This window comes from Catharus ustulatus, chromosome 3, assembly GCF_009819885.2.
Source record: "Catharus ustulatus isolate bCatUst1 chromosome 3, bCatUst1.pri.v2, whole genome shotgun sequence".
In the NCBI taxonomy this organism is placed as follows: domain Eukaryota; kingdom Metazoa; phylum Chordata; class Aves; order Passeriformes; family Turdidae; genus Catharus; species Catharus ustulatus.
The window spans coordinates 92926875-92943658 of record NC_046223.1 but is presented as its reverse complement, the minus strand read 5'-3'; the positions used below and the strand labels follow the sequence as shown (position 1 = coordinate 92943658).

Genomic DNA, 16784 nt, shown 5'->3' with positions numbered 1-16784 from the left:
GCAAATCGTGCTGGGTAAGGTTGAAACAGCTCGTTCCAAAGCAGAACAGTTATTTAGCAGGCATCAGTCTAGCTTGCGCCACACTCAGGATGACATCCACTTCGGAATTCTGAAAGCATACTGAGCTATGATAACAAATTTCAAAAGAAAAGCACTGTGACCCTGGAAAATGTGTCTCTCTCACTTTATCTAGAATTTATGGACCTGTTACATTGCTGCTTCCTCTGGGAACACAGTGCAGCTTCTATTCCTCTTCCTCCTACATGAAGCACTTAGTGTACCTGCACTTCTTCCATGCTGCATTCCCTGTTAGTCTCTGTTCCTCTTTTGTCTGGGAACAGGAGCCATCTCCTCACACACTCTCTGCACTGTATGCAGCTTAAAACTATAGGCATCATTAAAGCCTTGCAAAAAGTTTACCAGCAACAAAGGCTCCTCTGTATCAGATCCCTGTATTTCTTTAACAGAAATTCTTAATACAGTAAAAACATTTTTATTGTGCTCAAAATGTGCCCCTTTTAACTCTATCACCACTTTCCCTCTTTGTAGCATTTCTAATACTTGTTAGATGGTGCCACAATTTATAGAAATTGTCTGCATGAGGCCTTGACAAGCCTTAGGACAGCATTACATGAAATAACCTCATTTGTTTTCTTGTCTTAAACCTTTCATGTGTATACTACAGTCCTGTTTGCTTGTCAGACTGCTGCCTGACCTGAACACATTTTATCCCTTTTTTCTCCTAATCAGTCTTTCACATTTTCTATGGCTGCTGACATTCACCTAGAAGTCCAGACATAACTGGACTTGTCTGAGTGTACAGAAGGCAGATCAAGGGTCCATGACCTTTAGTCACTACTCCTTCCCATAGCATGACTGTGGCCCCCTGTGACCACACTCTCCCAGGCAATACCTGAGCCCAGTTCCAGGGACAACACTGACCCAGGACTGCACTGAAGAAGCTGCACCCTCTCTTGGGGGAAGAGGGAGAGTTCAGCCAAGCAGACATAAGCCTTGCCGTAGCACTTACTCTCAGGGCTAAACCCACTTCATTTACCAGAACAAACCTAACACCTGAGACTAGAACTTAAACGTGACTTTATCTGGGAACTGAGCCTGCAGATGCTGTTTTTCACCATACAGGCACCACTGAAGCTATTCATTAAATGCTATTATCTAGTTTGACAAGAACATAATGCTTTTGCTGGAATTCCTTTTTTAAATGCTAAAATCAAAATTAACTCTCTACTATAAAAGCTGTGAGAATACAAAGATAAAATGTATAAAGCTATATATACAGGTATAAAGGTACACATAAATGTATTTTTACAAAAAACATACATGTGCGATATTAGTAATTTCCTATCTTCTATACTTCCATCTTTTTTCTCTAAAAAAATGAGTCAGTCTGTGACCATGTCTGTTTTCTGAATATCAACAGCCATTGTCCTTAATGAAGCATTTACAGATATCAGCTAACTGGAAATCTTATAGCTATCATTTTTACTATTTCTTAAATTCCATTTCAGACTTTTTAACTGAAGTTTCCTGTAGTCCTTATGTACCAAAGGTTCAGGGTAGTCTGAGATCAAAACAATAGGTTTGATACTTTTTTATCTAAATTTGCTTTAAGATAAATGTATGTGCCAAGTGCAATATAGATCTACAGTTTAGATTACTAGCTCCCATCTGGCATATGACTCCTACTGAAATGAAAGCAGCTTTCACTCTCTATAGAAAAAAACCTGTTCCTATATATATGGGGGATGTAACTGGGATACAGTTTTAAAAAAATTAGTGTTTCTTCTTTCTGAGAAAAATGCGTATACAAAAAAAAAAACCAAAAAAACAAACACACAAACAAATAAATAAAACCACAAATCAAGAGTATTTACCAAAACACAGCCTAGTGACTAGAAATATTCAAGGTGATAAGGCTGCAGAATGAAGATTCCAGGGCGTAGGTAGTAGTATCTCCAGAAAAATCTGGGCATTACACCCTGATTAAAGTCAGTCTCCAACTTCAAAGTCTGGCTTACAGGTTTTTGCTATGTACCATATGATGGCACAAAAAAAAAACATCACGCAATTTTGAAACTGCCTGAAGTCAGATTTCTTCCAACACAACATATTGAATAAAATAACATACGTCTTCAATGAAAAATTAAGCTATAAAAGGCAAATGATGTAACAGATGAAACATACAGCATATTCTTGAATCTCCTGGGTGTATCGGTAGCTTTCACTACAGACCTGACCACATATCTGAAGAAAAGTGTGTAGGTTAAAAAACACAGTGTGAAATCTTTGTGTGTATTTGTATTTAAATACAAATACAAATCTGGCTAATGTTCAGTATTAAAACTAATTTTTAATGTTATAATTTGATTTGGTCTTTCTGTGTAAGGACAAGTATTACCACAGAATAGAGTAGGTTTAGATTTGATATTAGGAAGAAATTCCTTTCTGTGAGGGTGAGGAGGCACTGGAACACATTTCCCAGAGTTGTGGATGCCCCATCCCTGGAAGTGTTCAAGGTCAGGTTGGACAGGGCTTTGAGGAACCTGGTGTAGTGGGAGGTGTCCCTGCCCATGGCAGGGGGGTTGGAACAGAATGATCTTTAAGGTCCTGTCCAACCCAAACCATTCTATGATTCTATGATTAAACCAAACTCCAGGGCCTGCAGTGGAGACCCCCCAAGGCAGCTCTTGAGGTCAGTGTGAAGCCCTGTTCCCAGGGATTTAAACATCTACAGGATGTAAATGAAAACTTTCTATACTCTTCAAAAGTTCAGCCAAGTAATCTTCAATCTTCCCCTGTAAACACAGACCACTGGGAACTGCTGAAAATACAAAGAATCTTTTCACATAGAAAAAAATTACTTTTTTCTAAATTTGGTAGTGGGAAAAAAATCAAGTCTTGTATGGCTCCAAGTACCTGAAATAAAGTAATTTTTCCTCTCATTTCCATTATTCATAAAATTACTTTCTTTGATTTAAAGAGCATTAAAAAATCACTGCAAGTCATTCATACTCTTCATAGAAGAGAGAAAGTAACTGAACGTCTTTATGAGAAGCTCTGACAATCAAACCCTCACTGTTCAAGAGGACAGAAAACAAATATCCTGCATTTGCTCAGGAGAGACAGTGAATGACTGCAGTGTATGTGCTCCAGCACCTGTACACTGCCCACATCCCTGCTTGGCACTGGAAGTGGACCACTGCCAGCACAGCTGTGGGTGCAGGAAGGACAGGGAGACAGGGAAGCACCTGGGTCACCCCCTGGGCCACCAATGTCCGCCAAGATGCTGCAGTGGGTGTGGCAGTCAGTCACAACAGGGACATCCCACCCTTATGGGGTACTTCCCATGCTTCCTGGGAGAGCAGGGAGACATGGCATATCCATGCACTATTCCTGCAGTTCTGCATCACAAATCTCAGCTCGCTTGCACTAAAAGATGCTAAGATCCTCTGTCAAGACAGAAAAACCAAAGAAACAATTCTAACCTGCCATTAAGAGAGGGCAGGCTGCCAATTCTGAAGGGAGAGGCTCCCTGCCTGCTGGCAGCTGAGTCACACCCAGCTCCTCGCCCAGCCCTTCACAGCTTCAGCAATTTCCTGAAGTCTTGAAGCTGGTATGTACTTACAATTTTAAAAAATCACGTATGCCTGGAGAGGAGGTAATTACGACCCCGCCGCTCCTATCCCGTCAGCTGGATCTGGACAGTGACATCTCCGTGTCTCATGGGCCACTGACTGTAGGGATCATGTCGGACTCACATGGGCTTGTGCTCTCAATGGTGCACCCAGAAAAGGCCTCTCTGGAAGCCTTGGTGCCAGGGCTGTCCCCTGGGAGCTGCTGGTGCAGCTGCTGCTGGTCTCTGGCCCACAGCTGAACTGTGGCCCCTGCAGTGGCGCAGCCAACCTGCAGCCAACACACATGGCAGGTCCAGCCCCAGCACACCCCTAAGGAGGCCCTGGTGCGAGGGCTGGGGCTGCCCTGGTGCCCCCCTTGGCTGCCCCACTCCTGACTGGGGCAGTGGAAGGGGGCCTGGCTGTCAGGCCCTGCCCTGATGGATCTCTGCAGGGAGCTCCTGCTGCTGTGCCCCAGCATGGGTCAGCACGTGCTCTCCATCCAACACCCAGCTTAATGTGGCTCAGCACAACTGCAGTTCTACATACAAGCCTGGCTTTGAGCCTTCTGGGTTTTACTGTCATAGCAGTAAATGTCATTCCCTTAAAATAAGGTATGAGCCAAATTAAAGTTCTTCATGGGAAGTCATGTCCCACCTGAAGAGCCCCATCCCCCATTTGCACAGCTGATGCTCCTCCCAGCCCAGGGTGCAGAGGGCTGCCACACTGCAACACGACTGACAGATGTGCCCCCAGGGGGATACTCCACAGTGGCAGGTACCACCCCCCTGCCCAAGCAGGCACATCTGGTCATCCACCCTGGTGGAGCACACCAGTTGGCAGCACCCACAGGATGCTCAGACCTGCTCCTGACACCATCTGTGATCTGCAAACTGGAAGCTACTAAAACAGCAAATGGAGAATCACTGCCAGAACTATGCATATATTTTAATGTTTAACCTACTTATTGCTCAGAAGACAAATGAAGCTTTAAAAGAGGTCTCTGGAGTAAAACAGTACAGTTAAAAATAACAGATTACTGGGAAGATCATTCCTCTCTTGTGAGCAATAGCTGGAAATTATTATCTCTGTTTTAATGGTACAAAACAAAAAAGGAAAGCAACATAGAAACTCACTGAAATCAGTGGAAGAATCTCACTCTCATTCCACTTGAAATGGAATCCAAGAACTAACTTCTCACAGCAAAAACACATTAGATATGGTTGGTAAACACTCCTGGGAGGGCCACAATCCTTAGGTGAAGTTATGTTTACAGAAAGAAGTTAAGCTCAATGGAAACTGGCACAGAAGCACACAAATGCTCCCCAGCCACTGGATCACTTGCTTTGTGCAACACACTTGAGTCAAAGGTGCCTGCTCTTCTCTGGTGAAACACTGAGAATAAAACTCACAGAGTAATGCCAGAAACACTGTTCCAACAAAGCAATTCAATCATATCCTAAGGTATTAACATTTGCACAGCTGGAGGACAGGATTCAAGTTTTTCATTATTTATTAACTGATCTGTAGCATAATTACCAGTTGTTTGAGCAGTAAAGGCTACACTGCTCTATGTAGGAGATAGAAGGATCCAAAGAAGTTCTGGGAAATATTTTCCATTATTCCATCTCATTAAGCTCCTTCCTTTTTTTTTTCCTCTCTCCAATCCCTCTATTTTTTTCATATTGTTTATTTTTTTTTATTACTTGTCTGTGCTATGTTCATTCCTTTGGCTGCTCTGTCCCAAGTAAAACAGCCTTGTCGTCTGCCAGCTATTTCCTTTTGTCTTGCCAATGTTACTAAAAGAGACTTTTTTGCTGGCATGCACCTCCTCCCTGACCAGCTACCCAGAACAGAAGCACAGTCAGAAAACAACCTCATTGACTGAGATGCAGCTTCATTTTACCATGAAATTATGCACTACCACAGACAGCCTCTGTGGGACTTGGATCACTGTGTATGATGCTTGCAGCCTTTATAGCCTATGAGGAAAAGGCTGCACCTGTCTCCCATTATACTTTAGTGTCCTAATCCCCGTAAGGTTCACATGTATGTTGTGTCTACCTAGACTTCCTTCTGTGGTGGGCCAAGTGGTCCCACAAGAGGAAATAAAGAACAAAATAATTTGCTCCAGGCTTTGTTCACTGGATGTGCAAGGAAAAACAACAAATTTTCCTTTGCTTGAGACACTCCTTCAAATTATACCAATGAAATCATGTACCCTTAAACTTCCTCATGATATGTTCCAGGGCACAGAGTACAAACTACACGTGCTATGATAAACCCAGAAAGCCTCATGCAGTGAAGGACAAGTCAGTAAACACTGATTAGCCCAGCAAGCAGAATTCTCTCCCACGTGGTCTTCTAAGACACAAACCTTCCAAGTCAACTCAGGAACCAAAAAAATATGCAATAAAGAAGACATGTCACCAACCAAGAGAGAATAGTCAGCACATCAATGATTAAACCTCTGATAACCTTGATGCCAGTCAGCTTTGTCAAGAGAGGCTTGTTCTCACTTAGAATCCAGAATAAGAAATCCTCTCCTGTCAGTAGACATCTTCAGCTGTATTTCAAGTTCATACTCTTTAGTCTCTAGTCACAGCCACCAGCAACTCTACAATGTCTGCTTAACTTCGTAAGAGTATGGTCACAGAAGCACAAATCCCTTCTCAGACTGAGAACATCCAAGTCAGCTGGCAACATTTTCCATGAGAATACCCTTTTACGGGAAATGCATCTCAGAGTAGGTCTGGGCTCCACACATAAACACTGAAGAAGCTCTACACTCTAGGGCCATCCAAGGGTAAAGTCACACAAGAAAAAACACAGGGATCTCAGACATAGCCCAGGTCACACAGCAGTTGATGGCTTTCACCAGCAGTACAGTTTTGAACTTTGGTGATCAGTTCTGCCTCTATCCCATCTACACTTAAATATCAGAATGACAAAAAAGGACTGTGTGAATTCTGGAAACACACTTCCTAGCAGCTTGAACATGCCCCAAGAAAGATATACAGGATTCCTGGAAATCCTTCTCTGAGGAAGGAGGGGCATGGAAAGGTTAACAAGGCGTCCTTTGGCTGCAAAGTGCAGGAAATCATCGAGGAAGAGTCAGTGTCATCTCCACAGCTGCAGCTCTATTACAACATAAACCATAGAGCCCTCTCTCTTTGTACATTAAAATGCTGTAATTAACATTTTCCAAGGGAGCAAACAGAGTACTTGCCTGTATTTATGAATGATGGCATTAAATAACCTTCCATCGCGCCAGCAGGTAGTGAAATTTTCACAGCGTATTCCAGCATAACCCTCTGTTGTTTGCTGTGACCACAGGAGCAGTCTCTCTTTAGCAGACATGTCCTCTGACTCCCCAGTAACATGGATATCAGATATCTAAAACACAGTTAATGTAAAAATTACAGTTACATCTAATCCATAAGAATCTTTAAAATATTGCAGAAAATCACTCTGCATTGCTGGAGAATTTACTATCTGGTATCTGCATACATGGATATGATGATTATTCAGGTACTGTATTGATATTCTTTCATGTCTTGTCTTTACACACTCTAAGGATCTTCGATATGAAATACAAAATTCAGTTTTCTTCAGTTAGCCAGTTCTCATTCTTTTTAATTTCTGGGTACAATGTAATACTATTACAAAATGCAAAATACTTAACTGTTTATGATGATAATACAATCTATTTTTATGTATGACACCTATTATATATAAATACTATATAAGTATATATAAAATGCAATATGCATATAGCCACATTTATACAATAACCTTATTCATATTATTCACAATTTATTTAGCTATGGAAACCCTCTCTTAAAACAGGTTAATTTACATAGTTCATGTTCTGGAATTCAGTAATAAAACAGTAATTCTGAGTGAAAACTAATAATAATTGTTTTATTAAAAATTTTCTGAGCAGTATTTTAGGAATGATTAAAAAGTTGAAGGATTATAAATAGAAACTTTGTCCAATCAAGTAGATTCAGTTTTGTATTATCTAAGGATTATTAACTCCATATTAGGGAAAGCAGGAAAGTACTGGGAATTTTACATTCAAATACTACTTCATAGTACATTAGTTTATCCCCTAATGAAGTTCAGTCAGCTTCATAAGGAAACTATCACAGTATAAATATGAAGTAGACATTTCCCTAACTTGCACATATACTGTTTGTACCTCATGTTATAGAAATTGTACTCAATGTAAATGTAAACTCTAAAAAGGAAGGAAAACAAGTGCCTTGACAAAGAAAGGGATATAGCATGCTGGCATTTTTCTAAGTGACCACTTTTCCCACTTATCCAAGGAAGAGACAATATAAGGTGTTATATATATATATATATATGTAGCTCCTATATATGTATATAGCTATATATATAGTTATATATATAGCTAGATAGGAGCCCATATACCACAAGGCACTGTAAAAGCACCTGAACACTGCAGCTCAGCCATTACAAAAAGCAGGCAGAGCTGCTTGGGCAGAGACAGGAGGGCTTGAGGCAATGCCACAGTTTGTGGGTAGACAGCAAGCACCCTGTGACCCCCTGGAAAAGGCTGCTCCCCACAAGAGCACACCCAGCACTGCAGAGACACAGGTCTGCTCTGGCTCCAGACCCAGCCTGAGGCCACAGCTCAGGGCAGGTTTGCCCACAAACAACTCTGGGTGCTTGAGTTTGCTGCACAACAGCTGTAAATTGAGCTGTGCCAATTCCAGCAACCCCATTCTATCATAAACCACGCAGCTACACTCATGAGGTCAGATGGGATGGTCATAACAACTCCCTGGTCTCAGAATCCCTGCACACAAGGGTATCTTCTGTCTGGGCTCTGGCAGGGGGAATTCCAACAGGCTGGGCTGGAAATTATGGGGTTTTCTCACATTAGAGCCACACAGTGCCAAGAAGAAAGATGAGTAGCTTGCCTACTGGTGTTGCTATGACATGGTTTAAGACAATGTGGTGGGAAGCACTGGGAAGCAGGGAACTAAAGGAAGAGCCTTGGAGATGTCAAGGCAATGGAGCTCACACAATTTCTGCATTACCACCTCTCATTCTTTCAGGGAATTGGGAGCATTTATACCTACATAGGAAATGATAAATAAATTTCACGTAGGGGAAAAAATTACATTATTTTCTATTCAAGTAACCACAAAATCACAAGTTGTGAATGCAGTCCTTCAGATACCTATCACAGGTCATGGTATCTGCTGGATCTACGTAAGGGAAAAATACAAACACCAATGCTAGAAAGCAAAACAGTTTTAACTGGTCAAATAGCCCCTAAATAACCTGACAGCATCTTCTGCATCCTATTGTCTCCAGTTTCAGCACATTTTTAAGAAAAATTAAACAGAAGTGAGAAAAACTTTTTTTTTGTTCAAAACAAAGTAGAGAACACATGAAGCTGTGATAATTTGTACATTTCTAGGTATCAAAATCCTGCAAAGAATATTCACTGAATGAAATACAGATGGGATGAATCGTGTCTGTAAAGACAAAAGAAAATACAATGTGGCAAAAGACCAACTTGTAATCACTCTGAAAATTTCCTTGTAAAAATTCAGGGAACTCAGCTGTAGTGCAAGACTTTTTTCTGTGAGTTAGCTTTATTGTTTGGTATTTCAAAGCAAGAAAGAAAACTAAATGTTTTTTCAGTAGCTTTAGTTTCTATTCATCACAGAACAACCAGATCACAATATAAATGAAGTCAACCATTTACTGCTTATCCGGACAACGCTTCTGAAAGAGATGATGTCATCTCCAAGTGCCAGATGTCTAGTATAAAAAAAAAGGACCCAACAAACCCAAACCTATATTTTTTGTTTGTCATTTTCAGAAAGTCCTCTGTGTGTAACCCTTAATTATCAGATTTTTTAATATTCTCTAGCATGAGCAAGCTAACAATGCAATTTGCTAATGGCCCTCCCTTACTGCTAAGTTCAAACCTCAGCCTCCTTCATGGTTAATTGAGCAGGGATGGCTATGTACACTTCAGACTGCAGAGAGTGCAAACGCAGCATGTTTGAGTGCACATTAAATTCCTCTGGAAACAAGTGATTTCAAACATCAAGGTAACTTCTGAAGGCTGTACTAGTATCTGGTGTTAGATATAAACAACATTTTAATCATGAACACAAACACAAGAACTTTTACTTTGAACATGACCACTAGGGAAGCTCACAGTTGAAATTTTGGATGGTTAAAACACTGATTTAATTTATTACATGAAGATCTACAGGTTTTTGATCCAAAATCTTCCAAGCACTCCAGTTAGCTATTGAAAGAGAAAGGGAAAGGCCTTTCACTCATGGAGGTACCCATTTCACTACAGGTTAAGGAACATTAACATCAGCCTGAGCACTTCTGTTCTCTAAATAAAATATTTTAGCTTTTAAGGGTGACACTTAGATTTTTTCATAAACAGTGAATTAGTATTTTAAAAATAGAAATGCTCTAAGTGAAATGGTGAGTCAAATGGCTATATTTTACCACATCTACAAAGGCTCTGGTTTGCAAGATACCCCATTAACTCGAAACTTCTTAATAAGTAAAATACTACCACAACAAAATAAGGTGTAAGAGAAAGGAAGAAAGCCCATCTTTCCTCTGATAATCCCATAAGGACAGTAGAGATACTTATCCACCAACTATGCATTATCATCAATATTTCTAACATCATTTCCCACAGGAGAAAAACAGGACAATTAAACTAAGAATGATAGAACAGAAAAGAAGGGGAAGTCAAATCTTCTACTCATAAAATTTAGTCCTTCCAAAGTTTGTGTGAACATTTTATATCCCATCTTTTACTCGATATAAACTGCTAAAGTAGAACACATTTGTTCCTTAAGCATGGAAAGAACTAATTACAGCATTTGCATGAGTTTGAGCAGTTGTTTGCCAGAGATTCAGTTATTCAAATTATCTCAAAGCATGTGAATTAATAGTTATGCAAGAAAAAGCAAAAGAGGTAATTCTCTACACAGTCCTTCTATTTCAGGATCAAAATCTTAACTGGCACTAAATACCTTCTTTCTTGCTTATAACTGGGAGAACGTGTTCTGCTACTACACATGCTTCTCAGTCTGTAAATTCCCCCCTGCATCACACAGTACACAAAATTCAAACACTAAAAAGCCTCAAGCTTTTTCCTTGTGCTGATTTTAGTGATGCAGTTTGGAGCCCAAAGAGCAGAGCAGACTGGAAAAGACTTCCCAAGAGATCAGTAGTGATGCTGGATTTCTGTAATTAATTTTCACACTGCAAACAGAAGACCAGGACTCATACAGACAGTACAAAGTCTTCCCTCTGAATCTATCTTATCCTAAATGTTTTGAAGCAAGTCTAAACTTGACATAATGTACTAAACTGCATAAAAGTATATAAGGACCTAGAGATGCATGATTGTGGTGGGGTATTGTCTCTCTCCCAGGCCCCACTATAATCTGAAAAATGCTTATTAAGCCTCAGCAGAAAGTAAGAAACTTTTCTTCCAAAGCTATTAATGAGTAGCCAGGAGCAAGGCTTCAGCAGCTCCCTCTAAACTGAGTTCTGTAAAGGTAATGAAGTAGCACATATTTGAACAAAAAATCATATTTTTTTACACATGTAAGAAACTGTACCACAGAAAGAAACTCAAAGGATATATTTTAGCAGAGGGGACCATACTGTTTTAGAGGGTAAAATGTATCTCTGTTACACTGCAAATTATCCAACTGTGCCACTGAGTTTCCTCTGGTGTCTGCTTCTCAGTTTGAAAAGCCAACATACTTTCAGTTATCAGCCACACCTGAGGCACTGTGTAAGCTGAGAGCACATTACAGCATGGGTACGTTGACAAGGTAAGGGAAGACTACTGACCTCTGTAATTATAGTAAAAAAAAGGGCAAAGCTAAGATTGCTAACTGCAAACTTTGTGTACCAACTCAGGCCAGTAACACAACCTTTGCAAACTCATAAATACCCACTTTATTCAGTATAAAATAGACAAATACAAGACATTAAAATGCTTTCCTAGTTCTCAAAAACAATCAGAAGGGAAGTGGTTATGGGTTTGTACAGTAATTAAAGTCTGAAATCTAGTTTTTCCTGGGTTTTTTTAGAGGTGAAACCTTGGTTTTCTTAAAATTTCTTACACTGAGAATCTTGGGTTGAGAAAGGGATCTGGACTGAAACCCAGACATTTAGCAACTGAGGCATTTTGCCTGATGTGTAAGTAGTTTCATATTCATGCAGTGTTTTATCAGTATCAGTTGATGTGGGTGCTCAACCAAAATCTTTATTCTCCCGTCCTCTGTGGTAACAAGAGGTATAGACCTGGTTGGAGTAATAACTGCAGCAGTATTAGAAGCTGTATTACTTTCATTATACAGGAAAATGCAGACATGGTTAGCTGAAGAAACAAGGCCTCATATCCTCTTACTCAGCAGTGATGTTTTGTGCAAATCAAAGAACATTCCTAAGCTGTTCCTGAATTCCAGCTAAGATTAAGAGGGCAAAGATCTCTATGAGTATTAGGAGGTTAATTGTACTATTGTGTACTGCATGTTGTAATTGGGTGTGTTATCTATGTTTAAAAAACTAAGCTCAGACAAAGTATTGTTTGATTCCTGTTAGAAAAGTTAATTATATAAGCAAAAGACGTTTAGTTAGCTCTTTGCTGGAAAGAATGCCTTTGGCATTCCCATTTGGCGTTGCCCATTCCCTCTGCTCATTCAACTGAAAGCCCAGATGTCCCCACTGAGCAAGGGGAATCAGTTTTAGACCAGATGCTGGTATCAACATTTGAGTCACATGTACAGATTTCAGTTGTCCTGAAGATGGGTGGGGCAAAACTGGAAATACAGATTGAATTGGTAAGCATGGTTACCAAAATTTTGCTTTCTTTCTGATATTCTGCAACTAAGATTGTATTTTGGTTTCTTTTATGGAAAAAATAAAAAAATCCTACTCTCAGAGGAAGATGGATTTTCAATAATTAACATAAATAGGTCATCTAAGCAGTTTGGGAGGAAAGATCCTTTAAAAGAAGTGTGGAGTGCTATTAACATGATTAATGTTTACTTGTTCTATTTCAAGCTGCCTACATAGCTCTGTCATTCTTCAGTTCCTACTGGCCATTACTGACGAGAATTAGAAATATTCCTTTCCTTGATACAAGACCCAAACGAATTACAAGACCGTAAAGAAGGTAGCAAGAAAATACACTGCAGATACTGAATGTGAACTCTAAAATTCACTCCACCTACCAGCAACATTTTAACATGAAAATCTCTTTCCTAAATTGAGAAGATCAAACTACAGAGAGAAAAATAGCACAAGAATATATCAATAATCCTAAAGTATAGAGTTATTGCATAGCCTTTGAAAAAGATCAGGTGATATGTTCTGTCCTACAAATACCCATAGTATCATAGCATGTAAGATGTTTGTTCAGAGCAAAGTGAAGATACTTTCGTAATAGAAAAACTGTTTAAATACATTCTAAGGTAGCTTTCAAAGATAATGTACTGTATCAAAATATTTACCTTGCTCCTGTTTGGTGCAATGCTAAAAAATGCCTTTTCTTTTGGCAAATGGGAAAGTACAGCATCAGGATAAAACCTCTTTTGTTCAAGTACAGGATCACTTTTTCTTTCAGAAAGAAAATGATGCAGCTTTTCAGATTTACTGCTTTTTGAAACATTTTCAACTCTGCAAGAACTTATGTTTAACTCAGTTTCTTCATGTTGTCTGCCTAAAATGTTGATAGCAGAATCCGAAGTAGTTCCTTTTCTATAACCAAGACCACTGGACTTCTTCAGGAATGCTAATTCTCTCCTGTTATCATCCTGTGAACATTTCCACGCACAGTGCTTCTCTGAATTGCTCTTGTTTTGTTCCTTTAACCATATATCTGGTTCAGCAGACTTGGCGAGCCTCTGATTATCACCATGAAGGCTCTCCCCACAAAGAGAATCACTCCTTGCTTCCTCCGAGAAAACTTTTGCTTTAGCAGTATTGACTGAAAGGTCTGTACTCACAGGCAGAGCATTACCAGCCACTGTCACTCTCCTGGGGAAGAAGTCGGCCAATCCCACACCCTTAGGATGAATCTTGATGTTTTCTGAAATCTCCACTTCATACTGTCTTTTTCCTTCATTTTCTTTCACGTGTGCTGAATCTGATCCCTCCTCAGTTGATTTCTTTCTCCTTTTTCTTCTGAAATATTTTCTTCCCGGGGAATGTTTATCTGGACTTAGGGGAGCTTTGGCAGGATCTAAACACTGTTCTTCCTTTTCAGCCCTCACACATCCACAGACATTCCCCATTTGACTGTCTGTAAGTCACAGCCACACAGCTTCATTCATTCCCGTGTGTTTATATACAATTAAATCTTCCTCAGAAAGTTACGAACTGCCGTTTCCACCGTAATTTCTTCCAGACCTCACATCCACCCGCCTCGGTACGTGGCCATTTTGCTTATGAGAAATGCACACGCAATAAACGCTGTGGCTCAGTGCCCAGGCAGGGCCTGTGTCTGATTAGACACTGTGGCTTATTTCTGGCCACCAATCCTCTTAAATAAACATCACTGTTCCAGTGTTGGGCTGTAATGCTGATTGCCTTTCACAGAGATGACATAGCATTTATGGGCAGCAGAAATTTCTCACATGCATTTCAACTTCCCGTTTCACTTAGTAACTTGAGCAAGATAAACTAGAAAAATATGTAGCAACCTTTGAAACTATTAGTTACATTCCAAATCCAAAAGCAAGCAGCACAGAAAATAGTAGGGATTTAGTCAGCAGATTTGTTTTGCACTTCGTATGCTTTTATTACCTATCCAGTGATTCACAAATGGGAAGATTAAAGTAAAGGATCAGAAATTGCTCTGACAGCTTGCTGGGGGTCAAGTTTTTATTTGTGTGTGGAGTTTTCATAGCAGCTAATGTGACTTCACTGATTTGTCAGCTATAAATAACCTGCTGCTTCACTGCTGTCATAAAAACACAACAGCTCTGTCAGGGCAGTGACATTGTGTACTGGGGCTGAAACTTCGCAGCAGAGTTAAACCTTCTGGCAGATAAAAGTGAGATGAATCATAAAAGCCAATCTACCTAGAAAACTGATCTTAAGATTACTGTTATGCTCCTGTAAGGCATTTCTGAGTAGATCTGAATATAAGATCCAAGAAACATCTAACTATACCTAAGTAGAAATACACCTTTTTAAAATGCAAGCAAGTCTAACCTCTAGTATCCTTTGTTTGGAAAAATCTTTCTAGCTTTCCTCTTTGCTTTTGTCATGGATGTGCAAAATCTACTAAAACCAGCATACATAGCCGAGGACAGATATGTATGGTTTCTCATGCTGAGAAAGAACTACAGTGACTTGCCAGGCATTGTCAGGTGTTACCATTGACTTTCCCTTGCTTATTTGAAAAGGAATTGCAATAATCAGACCCACAGACTTTATCCCCAGAGGCCAGTTCCACTGAAGTATTCTACATTCTAATAACAGAATCTAAATGGATAATACAGCAAAGATCTAGGATGAGCTTCCAAAGAATTCCCAAGGATATAGTCACTCACTGTTCACTACTCTCAGGGCACTGGAGTAAATTTTGACAGTAATGCTTCAAAAATTTTGCACTGTAACACCACAGAATACTGTGACAGATGGGCAGCTATGTACAGGCACAATGCTAACAAGTTTCTTTTAAAAGTAAGCATTTGTTCTATCACTACATTCTTTCACAGCCTCGATTTGTATTTGCATTTGTAGCATGCCCAACATACAGGTGCAGTTGTGACATTTGCTCCCTTTACTCATGATGAAAAAGTTGTATCCTAGTCTGTTTTAAAAATTACATTAGAAAAGTCACTTTTAGCTGAGACCAGAAGAATTACTGATTTAAAGCACACTTCCACATGAGCCCCCTTCATTAACAGAAAAACACATTTAAAAAATCTTTCTAAATTACATCCCTGTGTTTTTACAAAAAAAGAGCTTTTACACCTAAATATATACTTTCTTCTCTCTCATCAGCAAAGATGTTTCAGGACTTTACAGTGCAATGGGTCAAGGCTGATTTAATTTCACAAATATATAGTTTCTGGTTTAACAACAAGATGCTAGTAATAATATATGGTTAAAGAGATTGTAGTATAATAATCTTAAAATATATATAAAAATATTATATTGATAAAGGAGAAATTATGTAAAATATTAAAGACAAGCGTCCAGAATTTGAATGGACAACTGCAAATCTTCACACTAATTCAAAATGGATTAATACAACGTATCGGTAGTATGCTGATGTTATTCTTCCTCCACAAATTTCACAGGGGGCAAGAATTTCCCTAAAAATACTGCAAATTTATATTTTCAATGCAAGTGCATTTTTAAATTAATATATGTGGGTATCAAGGTTTCTAAACAGTATTATATTAGACTATTTTACTAAGCTTTACTGGGGTGTGATTTTATATGTATTTCCTTTAAACTTCTTAGATCTGTAACAGTCACCATGATAATACCTTGTTTCAAACAGAAAATGACCCTAAAATACGATCTTTTACGTCTAAATTCCTGTAGATTTAGTGGCACACTGACTGTCACAAAAATGTAAAACAATATCTAATTCAAGAAGTCAGAAGAAACACATTTTTATTTTACAGCTGACAATTATATTTTTAAAGCAATCAGCAATTTACAGAGCTCCTGATCTTGCACATACTTTAAATTTTGATTATTTTTCTTAAGTGTAACTCAATTTCTCAACAATCAGTTGCCTCTGAAGTAGAATAAATTAAAAAAAAAAAGAGCAGAAATACAGGAATCAATTCTAAAGCACTGGTTACAAGATGAGTGTTCCCAGCAATCCTGCCCTACTTCTGCATATTCCAGGTCAATTTACTCAAATGCACCTGGTACAACAACTGCAGCTACTCCTAGAAGAGAGCCACAAAGATGGGGAAGGGTCTGAGGGGAATCTCTGTGAGGAGCAGCTGAGGTCACTTGGTCTGTTCACCTGGAGGAGACTGAGGGGAGACCTCACTGCAGTTACAGCTTCTTGTGAGGGGAAAAGGAGGGGCAGGCTCTGATCTCTGCTCTGTGCTGACAGTGACAGGACCTGAG

General features: G+C 39.4%; 1 protein-coding gene across 15 annotated transcripts in view; it reads right to left on the bottom strand.

Annotated features, from left to right (window-relative positions):
* Positions 1–16784, bottom strand: part of DST (dystonin) — a 295125-nt gene that overhangs the window by 153703 nt on the left and 124638 nt on the right. For all 15 annotated transcript variants that reach the window (XM_033054020.1, XM_033054008.1, XM_033054006.1 and 12 more), the window contains one exon: positions 6862–7028. In XM_033054020.1, coding sequence (XP_032909911.1) covers positions 6862–7028 — 167 coding nt within the window. The remainder of the gene's footprint in view (positions 1–6861; positions 7029–16784) is intronic.